This window comes from Mandrillus leucophaeus, unplaced genomic scaffold, assembly GCF_000951045.1.
Source record: "Mandrillus leucophaeus isolate KB7577 unplaced genomic scaffold, Mleu.le_1.0 Scaffold118, whole genome shotgun sequence".
Taxonomy (NCBI): domain Eukaryota; kingdom Metazoa; phylum Chordata; class Mammalia; order Primates; family Cercopithecidae; genus Mandrillus; species Mandrillus leucophaeus.
Window position 1 is genome coordinate 3,226,453 of NW_012100098.1, and position 23,795 is coordinate 3,250,247.

At 42.4% G+C, this 23,795-nt stretch overlaps 2 protein-coding genes across 6 annotated transcripts in view; one reads left to right on the forward strand and one right to left on the reverse strand.

The window, feature by feature from the left end:
* LARP4 (La ribonucleoprotein domain family, member 4) overlaps nucleotides 1-17,389 on the reverse strand; it is a 93,318-nt gene extending 75,929 nt beyond the window's left edge. For all 5 annotated transcript variants that reach the window (XM_011964433.1, XM_011964461.1, XM_011964451.1 and 2 more), the window contains exon 1: nucleotides 17,170-17,389. In XM_011964433.1, the coding sequence (XP_011819823.1) occupies nucleotides 17,170-17,187 (18 nt within the window). In that variant the 5' untranslated portion in view covers nucleotides 17,188-17,389. The remainder of the gene's footprint in view (nucleotides 1-17,169) is intronic.
* A 4,153-nt stretch (nucleotides 17,390-21,542) lies between these two features.
* Nucleotides 21,543-23,795, forward strand: part of FAM186A (family with sequence similarity 186, member A) — an 80,917-nt gene continuing 78,664 nt past the window's right edge. Inside the window, exon 1 of the mRNA XM_011965137.1 lies at nucleotides 21,543-21,872. Within this exon, the coding sequence (XP_011820527.1) occupies nucleotides 21,681-21,872 (192 nt within the window). The 5' untranslated portion in view covers nucleotides 21,543-21,680. The remainder of the gene's footprint in view (nucleotides 21,873-23,795) is intronic.

Sequence of the window (23,795 nt, forward strand, 5' to 3'; positions counted from 1 at the left end):
CTGACCTCGTGATCCACCCACCTCGGCCTCCCAAAGTGCTGGGATTATAGGCGTGAGCCACCACATCCGGCATAACTAGCAATTTTCAAAAGCAAGACACTTTCATATTTGCCACTATAAATACATGCAAAAAGTGCTTGCTGTACCAAAAGTATCTCATCAAAGTTTTAAAACAATCAATCATTATTCAAATCCACTCTGGCTAAATTAAGCAGAGGGTTTTGTTTTATTTTTGAAACAGGGTCTCACTCTTTTGCCCAGGCTGGAGTACAGTGGCACTTCAGCTCACTGCAGCTTCAACCTCCCAGGATCAACCAATACTCCCACCTCAGCCTCCTAAGCTACAGCCACATGCCACCACATCTGGTAAATTTTTGTACTTTTTGTAGACAGGATTTCATCATGTTGTATAGGCTGGCCTTGAATTCCTGATTTCAATCTCTCAGCCCGCCTCGGCCTCCCAAAGTGCTGGGATTACAGGCATGCACCACCATGCCCAGACTGAAAGGTAGTTATTTTTTGAGATGGGGTCTCACTCTAGGGCCTAGGCTGGAGTGCAGTGGTGTGATCTTGGCCCACTGCAGCCTCTGCCTCCCAGGTTCTAGGGATCCTCCAACCTCAGCCTATTGAGTAGCTAGGACCACAGGCACGTGACACCATGCCCAGCTAATTTCTTTGGTTTTTTTTTTTTTTTTAGTAGAGATGGGATTTCACCATGTTGCCCAGGCTGGTCTCAATCTCACAAGCTTAAGTGATTCACCCACCTTAGCCTCCAAACCAAAGTGCTGGGATTACAGGTGTTGAGCCACTGCACCAGGTCATCTGAAAGGTGCAGTGGACACTCTCCTTATTAAAGGACACTCTCCTTTTTAAAGGAGAGTGTCAGTACTCCAATTGTCACTAGGAGGGGTGAAAAAACAGATGCAAAGATAATATCACCCAAAATAATGTTGCACGAGATCTGGTGAGAAAACCACTATCCCTGTCACCACCAGGCATTAAATAACAAGATTCAAATCCATTATAACCTTTACTACTGCCAGCACCAAAGCCACATCTCTATTAAGAACTCAATCTGCAACTATTACCTCCACTTAAAGCTGACCAACCCTGCTGCCATTCCTAACTGCAAAATGGAAGTTATAAATAGAACCTTCACTTCCTTACATTGTGTACTTTCAAAGAGAAGTCATCCGAGTGTGTCTGCAGATCACATATCTGCATCCAAGAAAACATGGAGGGTGGGGGCGGTGGCTCACGCCTATAATCCTAACACTTTGGGAGTCCAAGGCAAGTGGATCACTTGAGCTTAGTTTGAGACCACCATGGGCCATATGGCAAAACCCCACTACTACAAAAAAACCCACAAGAATTAGCTGGGCATGGTGGCACACACCTGTAGTCCCAGCCATTCGGAGAGCTGAGACAGGAGGATCACTTGCACCTGGGAGGTGGAGGTTACAGTGAGCCAAGATTGACACTGCACTCCAGCCGGGGTGACAAAGTGAGCCCGTCTCAAAAAAAAAAAAAAAAAAAAGGGAGAAGCTGGGAATTGAAGTTTTCACTAGTACACATACTGGGGAGGCCTGATCCATAACATGGGCAATTTTGCAAATGTAGACATACAACCAAAAATTGGAAGGCTTCTGACATGACAAATATTCACAATAAGAGACTAAGGCTAATATTTAACACACAAAATATGTCATATATAATTAACTTACAAATATCCAAATATTGGAGGACTATGCTCAAAAACATTTTCTCCTGATGGGGTACACTATTTCATTAAATATTTAATAACTGATCAAAATAATTAATAAATATATTCCATTCAACAGTACGCTACCTCAAAATCTGATGTCTCCCTGATAATGAATGGTGCCAAGAATACTCAAAGTGTAAGGTCTACGGCATAAAGACAAGCAGTACTTCTCCAGGCATATTTATATCTTTCACCAGCCTAGTTAAGACTACACATTTTATTTTATTCATTTATTTATTTTTTTGAGACAGATCTCTCGCTCTGTTGCCCAGGTTGGTGTGCAATGGCGCGATCTTGGCTCACTGCAACCTCCGCCTCAGCCTCAACGATTCTCCTGCCTCAGCCTCCTGAGTAGCTCGGATTACAGGTGTGCGCCACCACGCTCGGCTAATATTTTACTTTTAGTAGACACAGGGTTTCACAACATTGGTCAGACTGGTCTTGAACTCCTGACCCCGTGATCTGCCTGCTTCAGCCTCCCAAAGTGCTGGGATTACAGGCGTGAGCCACTGCACCCGGCCAACACTATACATTTTAAAAGCCACTGATGCACACAAGAAGACATATTAAAGGTTGTATAGTGCAGTATTGAACCCACAAGAGAAAAACTGAACACCACCTAAACGTCCACCTACAGGTGAATAGTTAAATATGGTCTATCTCTTAATGTGGAATGCCATAAAAGTTTAAGAAAACCAAAATAGGACACATTCACCAACATGGAAATTGTTCCAATGCATATTGTTCAGTGAAAAAAGTAAAGCTGCAAAACAATAAGCACTTTATATTACCATTTGTATTAACAAACAAAATCACTGTAGAGATAAATATACAGGTATAGGCTAGGCACAGTGGTGCATGTCTGTAATCCCAGTACTTCTGGAGGCTAAGGCTGAGGGATCGCCTAACCCCAGGAATTCAAGATCAGCCTGGGCAACACAGTGAAACCCTGTCTTTACAAAATCACAAGAATTAGCCAGGCATGGCAGCATACACCTCTAGTTCCAGGTACCCAGAAGGCTGAGACAAGAGGATGGCTTGAGAATGGGAGGAGGTTGCAATAAGCCAAGATCATGCCACTGCACTCCAGCCTGAATGACAGAGCAAGACCCTGTCTCAACAGAACAACACAACAACAGCAACAACAACAAAAACAGAAAAGACCTGAAAGGTTACAATACTGTTAAAACAACAGAATTACAAATTACCAAGATTGTCTGCCGAACAGGGAAAATGTGCAAAGGACAGACTGGAATAGATTATCATAAAATATCATTTTTACCCTATTCAATAGCCCAGATTCAATACTATTTTGATAAGCATGAAAAGGAAAAATCAGTTCATTGCTATAATTTGTATAACTCTTCTGAAGAATTGGCAATGTTTATTAAAACCCTTAAATACACAATTTTGATCCAAAAATTGTACTTGTCAGATTTACTCGCAAGAAACTGAGATATATAAAAACATGTTAAGTGCAAGGATGCTTACCACACTAATTTTACACACATCCAACCATAGAGGTGAACTGTAGTTCATCCATAAAATAGAATATACCAGATCCTTAAAACCAGATTGTACGGAAAACTGTTAAAATCTGAGTAAGTTCTGTGGACTGTATCAATGTTAATTTGTTGCTCATTATACCATAGTATAGTTATGGAAGGTGCTACTACAATGAGAAACTGAGCAACGACTTCACAGGACCACATTGTACCCTGTTTTGCAACTTTATGAATCTATAATTACAGTGATGTGCTACATTAATGACATTTTGATCAAGCACAAACTGCATGTGCAACAGTGGTCCCACAAGATTATAATGGCCATACCATATAGCCTAGGTGCGTAGTAGGCTATACCATCTAGATTTGTGTAAATATTTTCTGATGTTCACATAATGAAATCCATGACACATCCCTCAAGACATATCCCTGAACCAGGCAAGACTGAATTATCTCTAAAAAGTTTTGAAAAATGGAGAAAAGTTTTTAGAAAGTATGGGAAATGTTCACTATTTGTGATACTGTAAAATAAATACTTCACAGTGTATTTTAATTGTGTATAATAGCATCCATATACAACTAAAATTCTTACAATCTCCAAAGTGATGTCTTTTTGCATGCTAATACGTTCACTGATGGCTGGCAGCCCCTAAGTCAGTTTAGCTAGAATAAAATCTATCTTTTCATTTAGATTCTAGATAGCCAATAAAATTTTTTTTTTTTTTTGAGACGGAGTCTCACTTTGTCGCCCAGGCTGGAGTGCAGTGGCATGATCTCAGCTCATTGCAACCTCTGCCTCGTGGGGTCAAGTGAGTCTCCGCCTCAGCCTCCTGAGTAGCTGGGATCACAGGCGCCCACCACCATGTCCGGCTAATTTTTGTATTTTCAGTAGAGACGTGGTTTCACCATGTTGGTCACGCTGGTCTCAAACTCCTGACATTGTGATCCACCCGCCTTGGCCTCCAAAGTGCTGGGATTACAGGCGTGAGCCACCACGTCCAGCCAATAGCCAAGTTTTATTCATCTTCTCACCACAGTTTAGACTGCCATCAAAATCTTGCTCACTTCCACAGGATTAGAAGCCCTTGAGATTACACAGTTGTATAAATATCTACTAAACGATGTAAATTGTCCAAATGCATGCTAAACTATCTGCCAACATATACATAATATGCCAGCACATAGATATTCAAGAAAAAGATCTAAACTACCTGTAGGCTGGGAGTGGTGGCTCACGCCTGTAATCCCAGCACTTTGGGAGGCTGAGGCAGGCAGATCAACTGAGGTCAGGAGTTCGAGACCAGCCTAACCAACAAGGAGAAACCCCGTCTCTACTAAAAATACAAAATTAGCTGGGCGTGGTGGCACATGCCTGTAATCCCAGTTACTTGGGAGGCTGAGGCAGGAGAATCGGGAGGTGAAGAGATCGAGATCATCGTGACTAACCAACAAGGAGAAACCCCGTCTCTACTAAAAATACAAAATTAGCCGGGAGTGGTGGCACATGCCTATAATCCCAGTTACTTGGGAGGCTGAGGCAGGAGAATCACTTGAACCTGGGAGGCAAAGGTTGCAGTGAGCCAAGACTGCACTCCAGCCTGGGCAACAAGAACAAAACTCTGTCTCAAAAACAAAATAAATAAATAAATAAATAAAAATAAACTATCTGTAAAACTGCTGGTTCAATCACCACCCTCATTTCTAAGCAATATGACATCCCCAAATAAGCCAAAGGCACTCCTGATTATTGTCCCATTTAATGCTAAATTCTACCTTCAAAGAGAGAAAAATGAAAGGAAAAAAGAGAACCATCAACTTCTTGTGAAAATGATATCTTCCTGTCCTAAGAAATTATAGACCAAGGTAACAGAACCAAGAGTTAGGAAGAAAATCACCATAAATACGGTAAAATCATCCCTTTGGACATACATAACCTTTTGTTTTACTTACCTATTTACTATCAGAAACAGAAATCCCATGCCACTTAACCCCATAAATGCTGTAAAACAGAAATAAAATGTATAAATTGATTAAATGTATTTTGCCCCATGACAGATCAATCATCCAGGTTCAATTTTTATATCTCCAATACTGAGAGGGCTACTACTAAGTTACAAGCACTTACTTAGGGGGAAAAACAAAACAAAAAAAAACACCTGTCATTTCTTCCAAAGTAACTTCAGAATCCTACCAGAAAATGCTTAGGGCTATTTTACAAAAAGTAAAAATGAAAATTAAAGTGGGAATTCTTCACTCATTCAGAGAATAGTAATAACATTTATGGAACATTTAATTCATCTTCATAACAATTTCAGTTAAGGCCTATTATCATCCACATTTTACAGATAAGGAAAAAGTTACTTTACTTCAAGGTAAAGTAATCTGCCCAAAGTTACATAGCTATTAAGAAAAAACCAGGATTTAATCCTAAGGAGTCTAGGGGCTGGGCAGGGTAGCTCACGCCTGTAATCCCAGCACTTTGGGAGGCCAAGGTGGGTGGATCACCTGAGGTCAGGAGTTCAAGACCAGTCTGGCCAACATGCTGAAACCCCGTCTCTACTAAAAATATAATAATTAGGTGGCCATGGTGGCATGCGCCTGTAGCCCCAGCTACTTGGGACACTGAGGCAGGAGAATCACTTGAACCTGGGGAGCAGAGGCTGCAGTGAGCCAAGATCACGCCACTGCACTCCAGCTTGGGCAACAGAGTGAGACTCCGTTTCAAAAATTAAAAAGAAAAGAAAGAAATGAATATAGAAAACAGCCACCGGATGACAACTAGGGTTCCCAGGCTGGACTCAGTGGTTTACGTCTGTAATTCCAGCACTCTGGGAGGCTGAGGCAGGCGAATCACCCGAGTTTAGGAGTTCAAGACCAGCCAGGCCAACATGGTGAAACCCCATCTCTACTAGATGGGGTTGGTGGTGCACGTCTGTAATCACAGCTACTCAGGAGGCACGAAAATCACTTGAACACGGGAAGCAGGAGTTGCAGTGAGCTGAGATTGTGCCACTGCACTCCAGCCTAGGCAACAGAGCAAAAATCCATCTCAAAAAATAAATAAAAATTTTTAAAAATACAAAAATTAGCCAGGTGTGGTGGTGGATGCCTGTAATCCCAGCTACTCAGGAGGCAGAGGAGAATCACTTGAACCCGGGAGGCAGAGATTGCAGTGAGCCAAGATCGTGCCACTGCACTTCAGCCTGAAGGACAGAACAAGTCACTATCTTCAAAAAAAAAAAAAAAAAAAAAGAATCAACTAGGGATTCTGATAAAATGCAGACTGATTCAGTAATTCAGGGGTAGAGTTTCTACTGTAACAAACCAGAGTTCTTACTCTAACAAACCCCTGGGTTAAAGGAGCTTGCTGCTATCTACAGATAACACTTTGAACAGCAAGGAAACTGGACCACCCTAAGTTGTTTCCATCAACCTCTCCAAGTTGTCAAAAATCAGAATTCACTTGCCCTCTATTGTGAAAGAAAATCTGAAGTTTATTCATCAATACTATCATCAGTATTATTACTGGTACTCTAGTACCAGCGGAAAAGACAGGATTTATATCCTAAAATTCCCACTATCTCAACCAGACGGCATCTGTCATTCATCAAAAGCAGCTGATGCCACCATAGGTTAGTGACACTTAAACTTCTGGGGGTCACAAATTGCTCTGAAATATAATCAAAGTTACAAATTTCTCCCTAGAAAATTCAGCATGAGATTAATGAATCCTTTCATTAAAGATTAAGAATTCTAGGACAGGTACGGTGGCTCACCCCTGTAATCCCAGCACTCTGGGAGGCTGAGGCAGGTGGATCACAAGGTCAGGAGATCAAGACCATCCTGGCTAACACGGTGAAACCCCCGTCTCTACTAAAACTACAAAAAAAAACCAGGTGTGGTGGTGGGCGCCTGTAATCCCAGCTACTTGGGAGGCTGAAGCAGGAGAATGGCGTGAACCCAGGAGGGGGAAGATACAGTGAGCCGAGATTGCACCACTGCACTCCAGCCTGGGCGACAGAGTGAGGCTGTCTCAAAAAAAAAAAAGATAAAGAATTATCTATTAATAGATGTCTAACAGACTGGGTGTTGTGGCTCACACCTGTAATCCCAGCACTTTGGGAGGCCAAAATGGGAGGATCGTTTGAGGCCAGGAGTTCGAAACCAGCCTAGCCATCATAGCAAGACCCTGTCTCCATTTAAAAAAGGTACCAGCCGGGCGCGGTGGTTCACGCCTGTAATCCCAGCACTTTGGGAGGCCGAGGCGGGCGGATCACGAGGTCAGGAGATTGAGACCATCCTGGAGAGCACGGTGAAACTCCATCTCTACTGAAAATACAAAAAAATTACCCGGGTGTGGTAGCGGGCACCTGTAGTCCCAGCTTCTAGGGAGGCTGAGGCAGGAGAATGGCGTTAACCCGGGAAGCGGCGGAGCTTGCAGTGAGCGGAGATCACGCCACTGCACTCCAGCCTGGGCGACACAGCGAGACTCCATCTCAAAAAAAACCAAAAAACAAAACACAACAAAAAGGTACCTAACATTTACTATTTAATCCTGAAAATACTGAGCCATAACTTCAATTAGTCAGCTGATAAAGCTAATGGCTAACTACACAAACGAACTTAAATATACCTCAACCTCAAACATCAATATTAAATATCAAAACAGTTCTTTTTTTTTTTCTTTGCTGGGCATGGTGGCTTACACCTGTAATCCCAGCAGTTTGGGAGGCTGAGGTAGGCAGATGACCTGAGGTCAGGAATTCGAGACCAGCCTGACCAACGTGGAGAAACCCCGTCTCTACTAAAAATACAAAATTAGCCAGGTGTGGTGGTGCATGTCTGTAATCCCAGCTACTCGGGAGGCTGAGGCAAGAGAATCGCTTGAACCCGGGAGGCGGAGGTTGTGGTGAGCCGAGATCACGCCATTACACTCCAGCCTGGGCAACAAGAGCGAAACGCCATCTCAAAAAATAATAATAATTATTATTTTTTCTTTGTTTTTTTTTTTCTTTTTTGAGACAGAGTCTTGCTATGTCGTCCAGGCGGGAGTGCAGCGCACAATGTCGGCTCACTGCAACCTCCACCTCCTGGCCATTCTCAAGGAAACAGAAGGAAGAAAGGTAAACAAAAAGTGGCTCAGTCTCAGCAGAGATTTAGACCCAGGCAGGCTGGTCCCAGAGTCCATGTTTCTAGACATTGTTTTCTTCTTGCCTGCTGGTCAAAGAAAAATAAAAAAAATCTTTTATGCAATCTTGTATATAAATGTATCTTAATTTTACTCAGTCACTGCCCTACTATTTTTTTTCTTCCTCCAACTCAAAAGGCAAAAATAATCCTATTTTCATTATCATGCTCAACTGCAACTTTCTGCCCTATAAATTTACATTTCCCACAGCCAATATATATTTTTTTAAAATTTTTAAGACATGGGATGTCACTATGTTGCCCAGACTGGTCTTGAACTCCTGGACTCAAGCTATCCTTCCACCTCAGCCTCCCAAAGTGCTGGGATTACAGGTATAAGCCACCCCGCCCAGCCTGCCATACCCAATATAACAAATATTTCAGTACCCACTTACGTGCGTTATATTACTTTATTAGTATAGAAGGAAAATCTTGCCAATGAGCACACAGTAAACCTCTAATCTCTTCTGAAAATATACAAGTTATTATACAAACCAGAATACTTTTGAGAAGGAAAAAAGGTAAAACATCCGTCCCAGAAAATAGACATATGCTGTGACCTTCCAGGGCAAAATGGCCAGTAAGATCATCTTACCTGCTAGTTAGTAGTATGAAACACTATCGAACTATTTGTTACACAAACCCTGCATTACTGCAGACTTTTCTACCCTGACGAGAAAATCCTTTTCTCGCCAGGTGCGGTGGCTCACGCCTGTAATCCCAGCACTTTGGAAGGCCGTTGAGGAGGGCGGATCACCTGAGGTCGGGACTTCAAGACCAGCCTGACCAACACGGAGAATCCCCATCTCCACTAAAAATACAAAATTAGCCAGGCATGGTGGCACACGCCTGTAATGCCCATCTACTCAGGAAAGCTCAGGAAGGCTGAGGCAGGAGAATCGCTTGAACCCGGGAGGCAGAGTTTGTGGTGAGCTATTGCACTCCAGCCTGGGCAACAAGAGAGAAACTCCATCTAAAAAAAAAAAAAAAGGCAGAAAATCCTTTTCTCTTCTCTCAATAACATACAAACCCAATAGAACTTAACTCACCCCTGGAGTCTGGCATTTATGAATGCAGTTCACATCCTACCCCTAATAATATTCATCTAAAGTACTCTTCTTTCTTTGGTTTAGAGCCCGTCATTTAAAAACCGTAGACATATTCTGTGAACCAAAGATTGGTTCAAGTGGTGGGACAAGGACACAGGTAAGACAGGAAAGATGAGTACATATTTAGATGTTTCTTATTCTTACATTTACTTACACTTTTACATTAGAATTTTTTTCAAAAGAGTAAATGTAAAGTACCTATTTGCATTTTAGCATTTGTATTCCTTTAATTTTCATTTTTTTGAGACAGTCTCACTGTCACCCAGGCTGGAGTGCAGTGACATGATCTCGGCTCACTGTAACCTCTGCTTCAGGGTGTGCCTCAGCCTCCTGAGTACCTAGGACTACAGACACATGCCCAGATAATTTTTGTACTTTTAGTAGACATGGGGTTCCGCCATGTTGGCCAGGCTGGTCTCAAACTCCTGGCCTCAAGTGATCCACTTGCGTTGGCCTCACAAAGTTCTGGGATTACAGGTGCGAGCCAGCCCACCCAGCTGTATTCCTTTAAATCCTGCATGTAAATGTGTATTTTAACATACTGCCATCTTCATTCCTCTTTTAAAACTTATATTTGCCCAACCAAAAGTATACTCTCCAACTATTAAAAAAACTTTAAATAATTAAATTGTTTGGCTTGCCCTAAATCAGAGTAAGTTAGTAACAAGGCTGAGACAAAAACTTAGAAGTTATACTTCTCTTAAATTAGTGCTATCTCACAGTAATTTTTGCAATCATCAGTGCTACTATCATGTCGTTCAATAAGCTCTCCAAAAATATTTACTATATAAAGCACAAATTTTGGAGGTGTTTGGAAGCCACCAATAATTTATATCACAATATAGTTGGTTTTGAGGATTAAATCATAGTATGATTTAACACAACGTAACTATCAGAAGTTAACACAACCTAACTATCAGAAGACATCAGTATTCTCAAATTATACATAAGAACTTGAGGTTCAGAGAAGCTATGTCACCTGCCTCAGGTCATACATTTGAACTCAAGATTCTAAAACCGTTACAGAAAATCACGGTTTATAATACAGAACATTTACAATGTTTTAAAAACTGGAAACCTATACCTCAAATATTAAACATTAAAGAAAACAAAGCTTTGGCCAGACGCAGTGGCTCACACCTGCAATCCCAGTACTGTGGGAGGCCAAGGAGGGTACATCACAAGGTCAGGAGTTCGAGACCAGCCTGGCCAATATAGTGGAACTCCTTCTCTACTAAAAATACAAAAAATAGCTGGGCATGGTGGTATGCTCCTGTAGTCTCAGCTACTCCGGAGGCTGAGGCAGAAGAATCGCTTGAATCAAGGAGGCGGAGGTTGCAATGAGCCGAGATCACGCCACTGCACTCCAGCCTGGGCAACACAGCAAGACTGTCTCAAAAAACAAACAAAAAAACTGTTAAGATGGGCCGGGCGCGGTGGCTCAAGCCTGTAATCCCAGCACTTTGGGAGGCTGACACGGGTGGATCAACTAGGAGTTTGAGACCAGCCTGGCCAACATGGCAAAACCTTGTCTCTACTAAAAATACAAAAATTAGCCGGTATGGTGGTGCACATCCGTAGTCCCAGCTACTGGGGAGGCTGAGGTAAGAGAATCATTTGAACCCAGGAGGCAGACATTGCAGTGAGTCAAAATCGTGCAACTGCACTCCAGCCTGGGGCAACACAGCAAGACTCCCTCTCAAAAAAACAAAAACAAACAAAAAAAACCCAAAAACCTGTTAAATGATACTTTTTATGTTATATGTATTTCACAATTAAAAATACTTTTAACTGGTGGCATGAGCCTGTAGTCCCAGCTACTCAGGAGGCTGAAATCAGATTGCTTGAGCCCAGGAATTTGAGGCTATGGTATGCCATGACTATACCTGTGAATAGCCACTGTACTCCAGCCTGGACAACACAGTGAGACCCTGTCTCTAAAAAAATAAAATAAAATAATAATTTAAAAAAATTTTTGAGACAGCGTCTCCCTCTGTCACCCAGGTTGGAGTGCAGTGGCACGAACATGGCTCACTGTGGCCTTGATCTCCTGGCTCAAGTGATCCTCCCATCTCAAGTGTAGCTGGGACCACAACACATGCCACCAGGCCTGGCTAATTTTTTAAATTTGTTTGTAGAGGTTGGGGGTGGGGGGGGTCTCACTTTGTTGCCCAGGCTGGTCTTGAACTACTGGGCTCAAGCTATCCTCCCACCTCAGCCTCCCAAAGTGTTGAGATTACAGGCATGAGCCACGTTACCCAACCTAAAAAACTTTTAATTATTTAAAAGTTATTAAAGCATCCGAGGGCATATGAAACTTAACTGCTACCTAAGTAAGTAATTATAAGTATAGTTGGCCCTCCATATCCATGAGTTCCATATACATCAGTGCAGAAATCAATCACAGATCAAAAATACTCAGAAAAAAAAATCGTTGCATTTGTACTGACCATGTAGAGACTTTTTTCTTATCACTCTATAAATAATACAATATAGCAACTATTTACAAAGCATTTACATTGTAACAGATATTATAAATAATCGAGATGATTTAACATATACAGGAAGATGTGCATAGGTTATATGCAAATACTACGCCTTTTTATGTAAGACTTGAGCATCCAAGGTTTTTGGCATCTAAAGAGGGTCCTGGAACCAATTTCCCACAGATACCGAGGGACAACTGTCTTCATTTTCAGGGAAAAATTCAAACAGAGACAGAAACACAATTTTAGTAGTCACTGCATACCCACCCTTCCCAGCCTCTAGTTTTAATTTTTTTAATTTAAACAAAAATTTCAGCCTGAGCAAAAAAATAAAACCCTGTCTCTACAAAAAAATACCAAAAAAGAAAAAAATTAGCCAGGCATGGTGGTACATGCCTATGGTCCCAGCTACTTTGGAGGCTGAGGTGGGAGGATCACTTAAGCCAGGGAGGCAGAGGCTGCAGCAAACGAGACTCTGTCTCAAAAAAGAAAAAATTAAAAATTAAAAAAAACTTTAAAAGAGAGAAATAAAAAAAAAAATTTTAATTACAATCTGCCTCCTTAGGGCTCAAAAGTTTTAAGTAACTTGATAGCATTCAGATGAACGTAGTACAATGCAGTTTCAAACTTACAAAAAATCTGTTGTAAAAGAATTTAAGAAGGGTCATGTCTGATGACTGTGAATCATCCAAACTTCTACCTCTTTCCAGAGAGGGACATTGTTTGTTTCTCCTTCAGAACAGAGACGATTAAAAAAAAAACAAAAAACAAACAACAAAAAAACAATAATCGGCTGGGTGCTGTAGCTCACGCCTGTAATCCCAGCACTCTAGGAGGCCGAGGAGGGCGGATCACTTGAGGTCAGCTGTTCGAGACCAGCCCTGCCAACATGGCAAAACCCATGTCTACTAAAAATAAGAAATAAAAAATTAGCCAGGCATGGTAGCGCATGCCTGAAGACCCAGCTACTAGGGAGGCTGAGGCAGAAGAACTGCTTGAACCCGCCGGGCGCGGTCGCTCACGCCTGTAATCCCAGCACTTGGGGAGGCCGAGGTAGGCAAATTATGGGGTCAAGAGAGACCATCCTGGCCAACATGGTGAAACCCTATCTCTACCAAAAATACAAAAATTAATTGGGCATGGTGGCACGCGCCTGTAGTACCAGCTACTCGGGAGGCTAAAGCAGGAGGATCGCTTGAACCCAGGAGGTGGAGGTTGCAGTGAGCCCAGATCGCGCCACTGCACTCCAGCCTGGCAACAAAGACTCAGTCTCAAAAAAAAAAAAAAAAAAAAGACCTGCTTGATCCCAGGACACAGAGGTTTCTGAGATTGCGCCACTCTCTAGCCTGGGTGACAGAGAGAGACTCAGTCTCAAGCGGAAAAAAAATAAAACAAACCAATAATCTACTGAAGTCAGTAGAGCAGGTCTTGCTCTGTCACCTGGCCTGGAATGCCATGGCAGAGTCACAACTCATTCCAGCTTTCACCTCCCATACTCAACCGAAACTCCTGCCTCAGCCTCCCAAGTAGCTGGGACTACAGGCGCGTGCCACCACATTGGGCCCAAGGCCAGGTTTTAAAAAGTTGCATCTAAGTATTATTTACATAGGATTCCTTGTCTGCAATATATTCTACTCCAATATAAGTAGGTGGTTGATGAGTTCAAGCTTCCATGTTCACTAACTGTGTAAAAACTTAGGCAAGTTTAAATTCTCTGTGCCTTAGTTTCTTTTTTTTGAGACAGCCTCACTCTGTTGTCCAGGCTGGAATACAGTGGCACCATCTTAGCTCACTGCAACCTCTGCCTCCCAGGTTCAAGCGATTCTCCTACCTTAGCCTCCCAAGTAGCTGGGATTACAGGTGTGTGCCACCACATCTGGCTAATTTTTGTATTTTTAGTAGAGATGGGGTTTCACCATGTTGGCCAGGCTGGTCTCAAACTCCTGACCTCAGGTGATCCGCCGCCCACCTCAGTCTTCCAAAGTGCTGGGATTACAGGCATGAGCCACTGTGCCTGGCTGCCTTAGTTTCCTTATCACTAAAATGGGGATACTAACACCTCATAGAGATATTGAGACTTAAGATGTACAGGTATCTATATATACAAAAACATCAAACGTTCCTGACACAAAGTACAATACAAGTATGTACTACTACTGTTATTATTGTTATATTGCTATTATCTATTCTACTGATTCTAGTGGGATAGTTAAGCTGGAATCTCTCCAGAAAAATACACATTAGTAAAAGGTATTGAACACAACTGCAGAGGACCCAGGGATCCCAGATTAATCCTGCCAAAGATGATCCACAAGCAACTTGGTTTAGTAAAGCAGTTCTTAACCTCTTTTGTGACAAAGACCTCTTCAGTAGTCCAATTCATCTATGGATCCCTTCTCAGAGTTTTTTTAAATTTCTAAAATATATAGGATCACAAAGTAAACTAATTATATTGAAACGCAGTTGTCAGAATATTTTAAAATGTCTAATATAGCAATACGTTAAATAACAATATTTTTGACATATAGCAAGTAATGAGCATAAATATTTCAAGATATCTGCAAAAACTGTAATATATGTTAAAAAGTTATTTGTCTTGGTGACAAGGTCACAGACACTGTTGCTGCCATTAACATTTAAAGAATTTTCACTTCTTTTCCATTTAGATTTCAGTTAGAAACTAGTGAAAATAAACAAATTTTTTTCCCCAACCAAGCTCAGGTACTTACTTCAAAATTCTATCCAAAAACCTAGATTCAGAACCTTTGACTTATGGGAAAGTGCAAAAATAATTTTGGAGCCAGAAATTTATGTTCTAGAAGCCAGACTTCAGACTTTAACCCCCACATTATTTACACTTGAATGACCTTAGATATCTAACTTCTGAGCTTTGGTTCTCTCACTGAGAATAATTCCTCTATCATGAGGTTACTGGGATCAAATACTAGTTAACAAAACGTCAAATGACCAACATGTTGTTTTTCACTGATTTTAAAACCACATATTCAGTCCCAAATATTTAAAGACAGCTAATTTTCAATAAAACTCATATGAGAAAATGAAGAACGACATAGTGAGTCACAAAGAAAATGATTAATGGAGATACAACTTTTAAATAATAGTTTGGCAGAGATATGGTAGAATTTGTCTAACCTGAGGAGTTGGACAGGCCTGAACTGCTAACATCCCGTCCATGATTTGACATCAGCAACACCTGGATCTAAATCCCAGTTACACTACTTTACTTTTACTAAGTAAAGTTACTTTAACTTCTGGGGCTCGGTTTTGTCATCTGTAGAATATTTTAAGTATTGCTTTAGAGACAGGAGAGGCCCTAATTTAAACAATAAATGGGGCTGTTATTAAAACTTACATTTTAATGAAGCCAAAGGAATCAATTTGGAAGTCAAAAGTATATTGTGGAGCTCCCGTCAATATAAACTCCACAATCTTTCTTCCGCTCAGCAAAACACACACTTAAAACCTGTGGTATTTACATAGCATAACATTCCTAAAACAAAGTGGCTGGCAATGTCTTAAAATCCTATCTGATTTCTTATTCTGCCTAAGGAAAACAACAATGAGGATAGAAAACAGTAAACAGAATGAGTTCAGTAATTTTAAATCTTTTCATGATTTCCCCGGATGTTCCAATGAATGATTATTATTAATGTTAGATATACTCTAATGTAGCAGTCTTTTAAAACACTAAAGATGTCAAGCTTATCGGCGACACAATGTCAGTTAAACAGAAAAAAAAAACCTAAAATCATTTATTTACTTTATGCTGGAACATTATGGATTAAGATTTTCCCACGGGGGCAGGGGGGAGGGATAGCATTAGGAGATATACCTAATGTAAATGACGAGTTAATGGGTGCAGCACACCAACGTGGCACGTGTATACATATGTAACAAACCTGCACGTTGTGCACATGTACCCTAGAACTTAAAGTATAATAAAAAAAAAAGTCGAAAAATAAAAAAATTAAAAAATAAAAATTTTCCCACAACCCGGAAAAAAAAAAATCTGCCATAGGCTGGCCCCGGCTCCTAGACCCATTATACAACCTGTAAATTCCTTCCCTCATTGAAAAGATTATTTTTATGGGCATAGTTAACAAACGCCAAGTTGCGAAGTTGCAGCTTTGCTGGTTTGACGTTTTCACAATGTAAGAACAATATGATCTGGAATCTACTCAAAGCATTAGCCAGGCAGTCAGCTGACGCTTACTGCACACAAGAGGACAGAATGAAGGGAAATTAAATTTCGTATTTCTGTAAGGCAGGTCTCCAACTCTATCTTGAAAACTAAATAGGCCAACAGCAGATGTTCTAGTTTAAGTAATAAAAGTATCTCATTGTTCAAATAACATTACAAACACCGGCTTTTCCCGGAATAAGTTTCTCTCATTCTTGGAATTTTCCTTGTAAAGGGCTTTTAATCGGTTCATAGAACCAACCCTTCATCACGCAGTTGCTGCTTGAGTAACTTTTACAAAAGGTCAAAGCGGTGCCTTTCAAGGCTTCCAAACCCTACAGGCTTCTCCTCGATTCAAAGTAACTCGCTTTCACCCACAGAACGTTCCAGAGACCTAGGGACGGGGCCCGGGCAGAATTTGGTGGAGGTTGCTCAAAGAACTTTTTCAATTTTCTTTTCAAAACACTTACCGCATTTCACCTTCCTCCATTCGTGGCCCCACATGTTGCTCGCCTCCCTCCCAGAGGGCCCCGCGAGGCCGCGCTCGGCCCCCGGAACGCGCCCACCTGATTACCCTCTCCTCTCAGACTCCGCCCCCCAACCCCCCAATGCCGTCTCCTTTAGGAGGTCCATATGGGACACTTTACCCCTCCTCTGAACCTCACGCCACACCAGACCAGCCCTCCGTTCTTCTCCTTCAATTCTTCTCCATTACGGGCATCACCTCCCATAGCTTCCTAGAGTGTTGTGAGCGCGCAGAGGGAAGCTGCAGGCCTGCTCGGCCCAGGTGCTGTGTCAGCCTATCTGCCGGTTCCGCGGCGTGTACGGCCCGGAAAGTCACATGGCGGTGGGACCGGCCGGCGCCTCTACACTCCTGCTCTCCTAAGAGCAGGACGAGACTAGCAAATCCACTCACCTCCACGAAAAGCAACATGTCGTCCTCTGCTCGGCCCAATCGTTCCCGCCGCCGCAACTCCAACTGGCTCACAGGCCCGCGCCCCAATTGCTAGGATAAGGACACACACTCGCCTTGCCCCTCCACCCGGCAGTGGACCCGGCTCCTCCCCCGCCGTCAGCCGCTGCGGCCTGACCCGCCCAGTCCCACCTCCCTTGAAACAACAACTGCTTCCGGGTCTAGGGAAAAATTGTTTCCGGCAGAAAAGAGAGTCGTCGACGCGCTCAACTTTTGCACCATCTTTTCTAGCAACAGTGTGGGATGTACTATCATCTGTCGCGGGGGGGACGATTAGCAGGAGATGCCATTCTGGGGATGTGTAAAAATCTTAATGACACATTTTATCACTTGTCAGATAGCTACACAGCACTGATAATTCCGCAGTTTTCATAGTTCACAATGTAGATTTGATTTTTAAAGCCGACCTTGGCGACGTGTGCTGAACAAACGTCCAACCCTGCCGAAAAGTGGTGGCTCACAGAAGAAAAGTAGACAAGAAAAAAAAAAAAAAAAGCCATAAAAAGCTATGATAGTAGTAAATACGTTAATAGCAGGTACTGTATATTAAATGCTTACATTGTGCTTGGCACTATACTGAGCATTTTATGTTAATTGATCTTAAAACAATTCTATGCAATAAATAATATTATTATCATCCCCATTTTACAGTTGAAGGAGCCCTCTAGGAGGTTGGGTTTCGCTTTGACACACCTTTAAAGAACTTTGCCCTGGGCTCATTTGAATTAGTTACCCGTATCTCCACTTAATATACGAGTAACAACGCTTAATCTGTATAGTCTCTTCTTTGATATTCTGCCATTAATTCAAACGAAATACAATAAAAACAAATTTTTTAAATTATCTATAATATTTGTTAGATGGTCCAAATTCCTTATCTTTAGCAATATGTCCCTCCCTTACCACTCCCACTTCTACCTCCTAGTTCAAACACTCATCTTTTGAAATAATCATGTATTGGCTGGGAGGGGTGGCTCACACCTACAATCCCAGCACTTTGGAAGGCTGAGGCGGACGGATCACTTAAGGTCAGGAGTTCAAGACCAGCCTGGCCAACATGGTAAAACCCCGTCTCTACTAAAAATACAAAAATTAGCCGGGTGTGATGGTGCACACCTGTAATCCCGGCTACTCCGGAGGCTGAGGCAGAATTGCTTGAACCCAGGAGGCAGAGATAACAGTGAACCGACATTGTGCCACTGCACTCCAGCCTGGGCAACTGAGTGAGACTCTGTCTCGAAAATAATAATCATAATGGTAATGAATAAAAATTGGCCGGGCGCCGTGGCTCATGCCTGTAATCCTAGCACGTTGGGAGGCCGAGGCGGGTGGATTGCCTTAGGTCAGGAGTTTGAGACCAGCCTGGGCAACACGGTGAAACCCCATCTCTAGTAAAATACAAAAAATCAGCCAGGCATGGCAGTGTGTGCCTGTAGTCCCAGCTACGTGGGAGGCTGAAGCAGGAGAATTGCTAGAACCCAGGAGGCAGAGGTTACAGTGAGCCAAGATCACGGCACTGCACTCAAGCCTGGGTGACAGAGTGCGACTCTGTCTCTAAAAAATAATAATAATAAATAAATATGAAATAATCATGTCTTGATCTTTTCCAATGGATTTTTCCTTTATATTATTTTAAAAATCTTCCTAAAGTAAAGGTCTCATTTTCACCAAACCACTGTTAACTTGATTTCAAGACTTTGCCATTCTGATCTCATGAAATCTTCCTTGCTTTGCCGCAAATGGAATCTCCTCAGATAACACATTAATTCCACCACCAAATTGCTGATAGCTGTTATCTCAGACCCACCCTAATCTGGTTCTCGGTAAACTCCTGTTAGGTTATCTCAGTGATTAAACCAATCTCCTTACTTTCCCCCTGAGATGCAAACTCATTAGCACTCACCTCCAAAGCCATGGCTCAAGGTGTAGTCCCTATCTGGATTGCCTCCATTTGTCAATCAATCTCTCTCCATAAAGTTTTCTCAAAGACTCTGCTCCTATAGATCTCTTCCTCGTGTCTCTTATTAGCACTTGATTATTATATTCTATCTTAAATCTTTGCTTTTTCTTTTTTGTTTTAGTTTCTTTACAGGAACCCTATCATATATTCTTCAGTGTAGGATAATGTAAGCAGCATAGTGTTTCAACAAATGCTTGTCGAATAGAAAGGGAAGCAGGATTTAAAAATTGACTTTAAGAAGCCTTCATGGTCGGGTGTGGTGGCTCATGCCTGTAATCCCAGCACTTTGGGAGGCTGAAGAGGGTAGATCACGAGGTCAGGAGATCAAGACGAGCCTGGCTAACACGGTGAAACCCCGTCTCTACTAAAAATACAAAAAATTAGCCGGGCGCCTGTAATCCCAGATACGCGGGAGGCTGAGGCAGGAGAATGGCGTGAACCAGGGAAGCAGAGCTTGTAGTGAGCCTTGATCGTGATACTGCACTCCAGCCTGGGCAACAGAGTGAGATGCTGTCTCAAAGAAAAGCCTTCATGTCTAGTTGCTGATTGATGAATTCCATGCTGCGTAAAAGATGCAAGTGAGAGAGAAAGCAATAATGCAAAATTAGTTTAGCTGACAACTAAACTTTGGGAGGCTGAGGTGAGTGGATCACTTGAGGAGTTTGAGACCAGCCTGGCCAACACAGTGAAACCCCATCTCTACCAAAAATATAAAAAATTAGCCAGGTATAGGCTGGGCACAGTGGCTCACGCCTGTAATCCCAGCACTTTGGGAGGCCGAGGCGGGCGGATCACAAGGTCAGGAATCGAGACCATCCTGACTAACACGGTGAAACCCCATCTCTACTAAAAAACACAAAAAAAATTAGCCGAGCATAGTGGTGGGCACCTGTAGTCCCAGCTACTCTGGAGGCTGAGGCAGGAGAATGGCGTGAACCCAGGAGGCAGAGCTTGCAGTGAGCTGAGATTGCGCCACTGCACTCCAGCCTGGGCCACAGGTGAGACTCCATCTCACATTAAAAAAAAAAAAAAATTAGCCAGATGTAGTGGCGCACGCCTGTAATCCCAGCTACACAGAAGGCTGAGGTAGGAGAATCACTTGAACCTGGGAGGCAGAGGTTGCAGTGAACTGAGATCGCGCTGCTACACTCCAGGCTGGACAATAGAGTGAGACTCTGTCAGAAAGAAAGAAAGGAAGAAAGGAAGAAAGGAAGAAAGGAAGAAAGGAAGGAAGGAAGGAAGGAAGGAAGGAAGGAAGGAAGGAAGGAAGGATATATATACACACTTGTAGTAAAACTATGTAAAAGTAGACTCAAATATGTAAAATTCATGATTGTCATTTCATGTGGAATGGGACAGTGGGGAAGGAAGGAACCGGGGGTTGGGAGACATCAAAGAGGACTTCGACCTTCTCTAATGCTTTTTTTAATTTAAAAAATATCTAAAGCAAATATTAAACAAAAATTAGCCAGGTGTGGTGGCGCGTGCCTGTAATTCCAGCTGAGGAATCTGAGAATCTGGGAGGCTGAGGCACAAGAATCTCTTGAACCTGGGAGGCAGAGGTTGCAGTGAACCGAGATCATGACACTGTACTCCAGCCTGGGTAATAAAGTGAGACTCTGTCTCGAAAAAAAAAAAGAAAAGTATAAAGAGTAAGCAGTGCAAAGAGTGTGATCCTCATCCAAATAATATCATCCAAGTTACTTCATCCAAATGATATCATCCAAGTTACTACATGTCTAGGAAAAGTTAAGGGGCAGCTGAGGAAGTAGTTGTAACCCTTATTCCATTACAGTGATATTTGACGCACCTAGATTTTTTTTTTTTTTTTTTTTTTTCTGAGACAGTTTCACTCTTGTTGCCCAGGCTGGAGTGCAATGACACAATCTCGGCTCACCACAACCTCTGCCTCCCAGGTTCAAGTGATTCTCCTGCCTCAGCCTCCTGAGTAGCTGGGACTACAGGCATGCGCCACCTCGCCTCGCTGATTTTGTATTTTGTTTTTTAGTAGAGACAGGAGTTTCTCCATGTTGGTCAGGCTGGTCTCGAACTCCGACCTCTGGTGATCCGCCTGCCTCGGCCTCCCAAAGTGCTGGGATTACAGGCGTGAGCCACTGTGCCCAGCCAACATATCTAGATTTTAAGGTTATTTAAGCAGGGCTATATCTTCTATTTATTTTAGCATTTCTATTGTCTATTATTTCCTACCCTCCTTCCCCGCTTCACCCTTCTACCATGGCAGCATATAGAATGACCAGTTCTCTGCACATAGTAAGCACTCTTTACATGTTTGATCAATGATAATGTCACAATGGGTCTATTGTGACATCAACAGGACTGGAATATCATGGTAGCCACCAATTAGCAGCAGAGTATGCCACAACTTCTGGGAGCAGGAAAGACCTCTCCTAGCTTCCTACTGGATATCTTTATTAGCATTTTCGTAGATTCTGTGAAAAAGAAGAAATAAAAGGATATCACCCACATCTTCGAAATGTTTTTCAAAATGAAAAATGAGATAGACGATGACCCCGAATCAGAAAAATACATCAAGGATTCCACCATCATGAGAAGAGAGCCCCAAAATGTCCTTAGTCCTTTGGTGCTCCCTAACCTTGAGATCCCATTCTCAGTAAAGGATATCATCGCTAAGATTGAGCGCGCACAGCTCCATCGAGCAAGAGAGGTAGGTAGTGAATCTGAAGTTTACAAACTGCAATTTTCTTTTCAAACTTTCTGTGACCGAGTACATTTTTGTTTATTTAAGAAATCACTTTCATGATATTTGACTGTATTTAGGGTTGCTTTGACTTCAAATGACAATTTCACCTGACACCGACTGTGGATATAACAAGCTCCAATTTGACATTATATCAGGTTTAATAAAGCCATTTATTAAATCTTTATATCAGGTTTAATAAAGCCATTTAAGAAATAAATCAAGGCAGGCATGGTGGCCCATGCCTGTAATCCCAGCACTTTGGGAGGCCAAGGTGGGCGGATTGCCTGAGGTCAGGAGTTCGAGATCAGCCTGACCAACATGGAGAAACCCGTCTCTACTAAAAATACAAAAAGTTAGCTGAGCGTGATTGCACATGCCTGTAATCCCAGGTGCTCGGGAGGCTGAGGTAGGAGAATCACTTGAACCCAGGAGGCGGAGGTTGTGGTGAGCTGAGAATGCACCATTGCACTCAAGTCTGGGCAACAAGAACGAAATTCTGTCTCAAAAAAAAAAAAAGTTTTCATTTGTTCCCTGTGGAGGTTTTATCAAACAGCTATTAACCAGATAGAATTTAGATTGCTTTGAATTCTAGCTTCTTTTATTTTCCCTGTACACTTCAAGGAGAAATTAGGAGACATTCAAGGACAATAAGAAGAGTGTTTAAATAATGTCAGCTGGGTGCGGTGGCTTATGCCTGCAATCCCAACACTTTGGGAGGCTGAGATGGGAGGATCCCTTGAGGTCAGGAGTTAAGAGACCAGCCTGATCGATATAGACAGACCCAATCTATATTTTTAGAAAAATAAATAAATAACATAGCAATTGAATAGACCCTCAAACAATTAAGGTTATGCTGCGTTTTATTCTCTTGAAGCACAACAAAGTTAGGCCAGGCACAGTGACTCATGCCTGTAATCCCAACTCTTTGGGAGGCCAAGGCAGGAGGATCTCTTGAGTCCAGGAGTTCTAGATCAGCTTGGCCAACATAAGGAGACCTCCTGTCTACTAAAAATAAAAAAATTAGCCAGGCATGGTGGCTCCAGTCTGTAGTCCCAGCTCCTTGGGAGGCTGAGGCCAGAGGATTCCCTGAACCCAGGAGACTGCACTGAGCACCATGCTTGCATTACTGCACCCCACTCAGCATGGGTGACAGAGCGAGACCCTGTCTCAAAAACAAACAAACAAACAAACAAAAATCAGTCATGTTTGATGAAATTGATTAAGGGGGAGTTCTTTCCTATGTTTAAGGAAAGCTAAAGTGGTCACAATGGCTCATGCCTGTAATCCCAGCACTTTAGGAGGTCATAGTGAGAGGCTCACTTGAGGCCAGGAGTTTGAGACCATCCCAGGCAACAAAGCAAGACCCTGTCTCTACAAAAAATTTAAAAATTAGCCAGGAGGTGGTGGTATGCACTTGCAGTCCCAGCTACTCGGGAGGGCAGAGGGAGACTCTATCTCAAAAAAAAAAAAATGGAGTGTTAGCCAGGCACAGTGGCTCACTCCTATAATCCCAGCAATTTGGAGGCCAAGACAGGAGGATTGCTTGGGCCTTGGAGTTCAAGACCAGTCTGGGCAACATAGTGAGACCCCTGTCTCTCTCTCTCCATAGACAGATAGATGATAGATAGATGACTGATTGATAGATAGATAGATAGATAGATAGACAGATAGATTGATCGATTTTTTTTTTTTTTTCTGAGACAGACTCTCATGCTGTTGTTCAGGCTGAGTGCAGTGGCGCGATCTCGGCTCACTGCAACCTCCATCTCCTAGGTTAAAATGATTCTCCTGCCTCGGCCTCCCAAGTAGCTGAGATTACAGGCCTGCACCACCCCACCCAACTTATATATATATATACACATATATATATATACACATATATATATA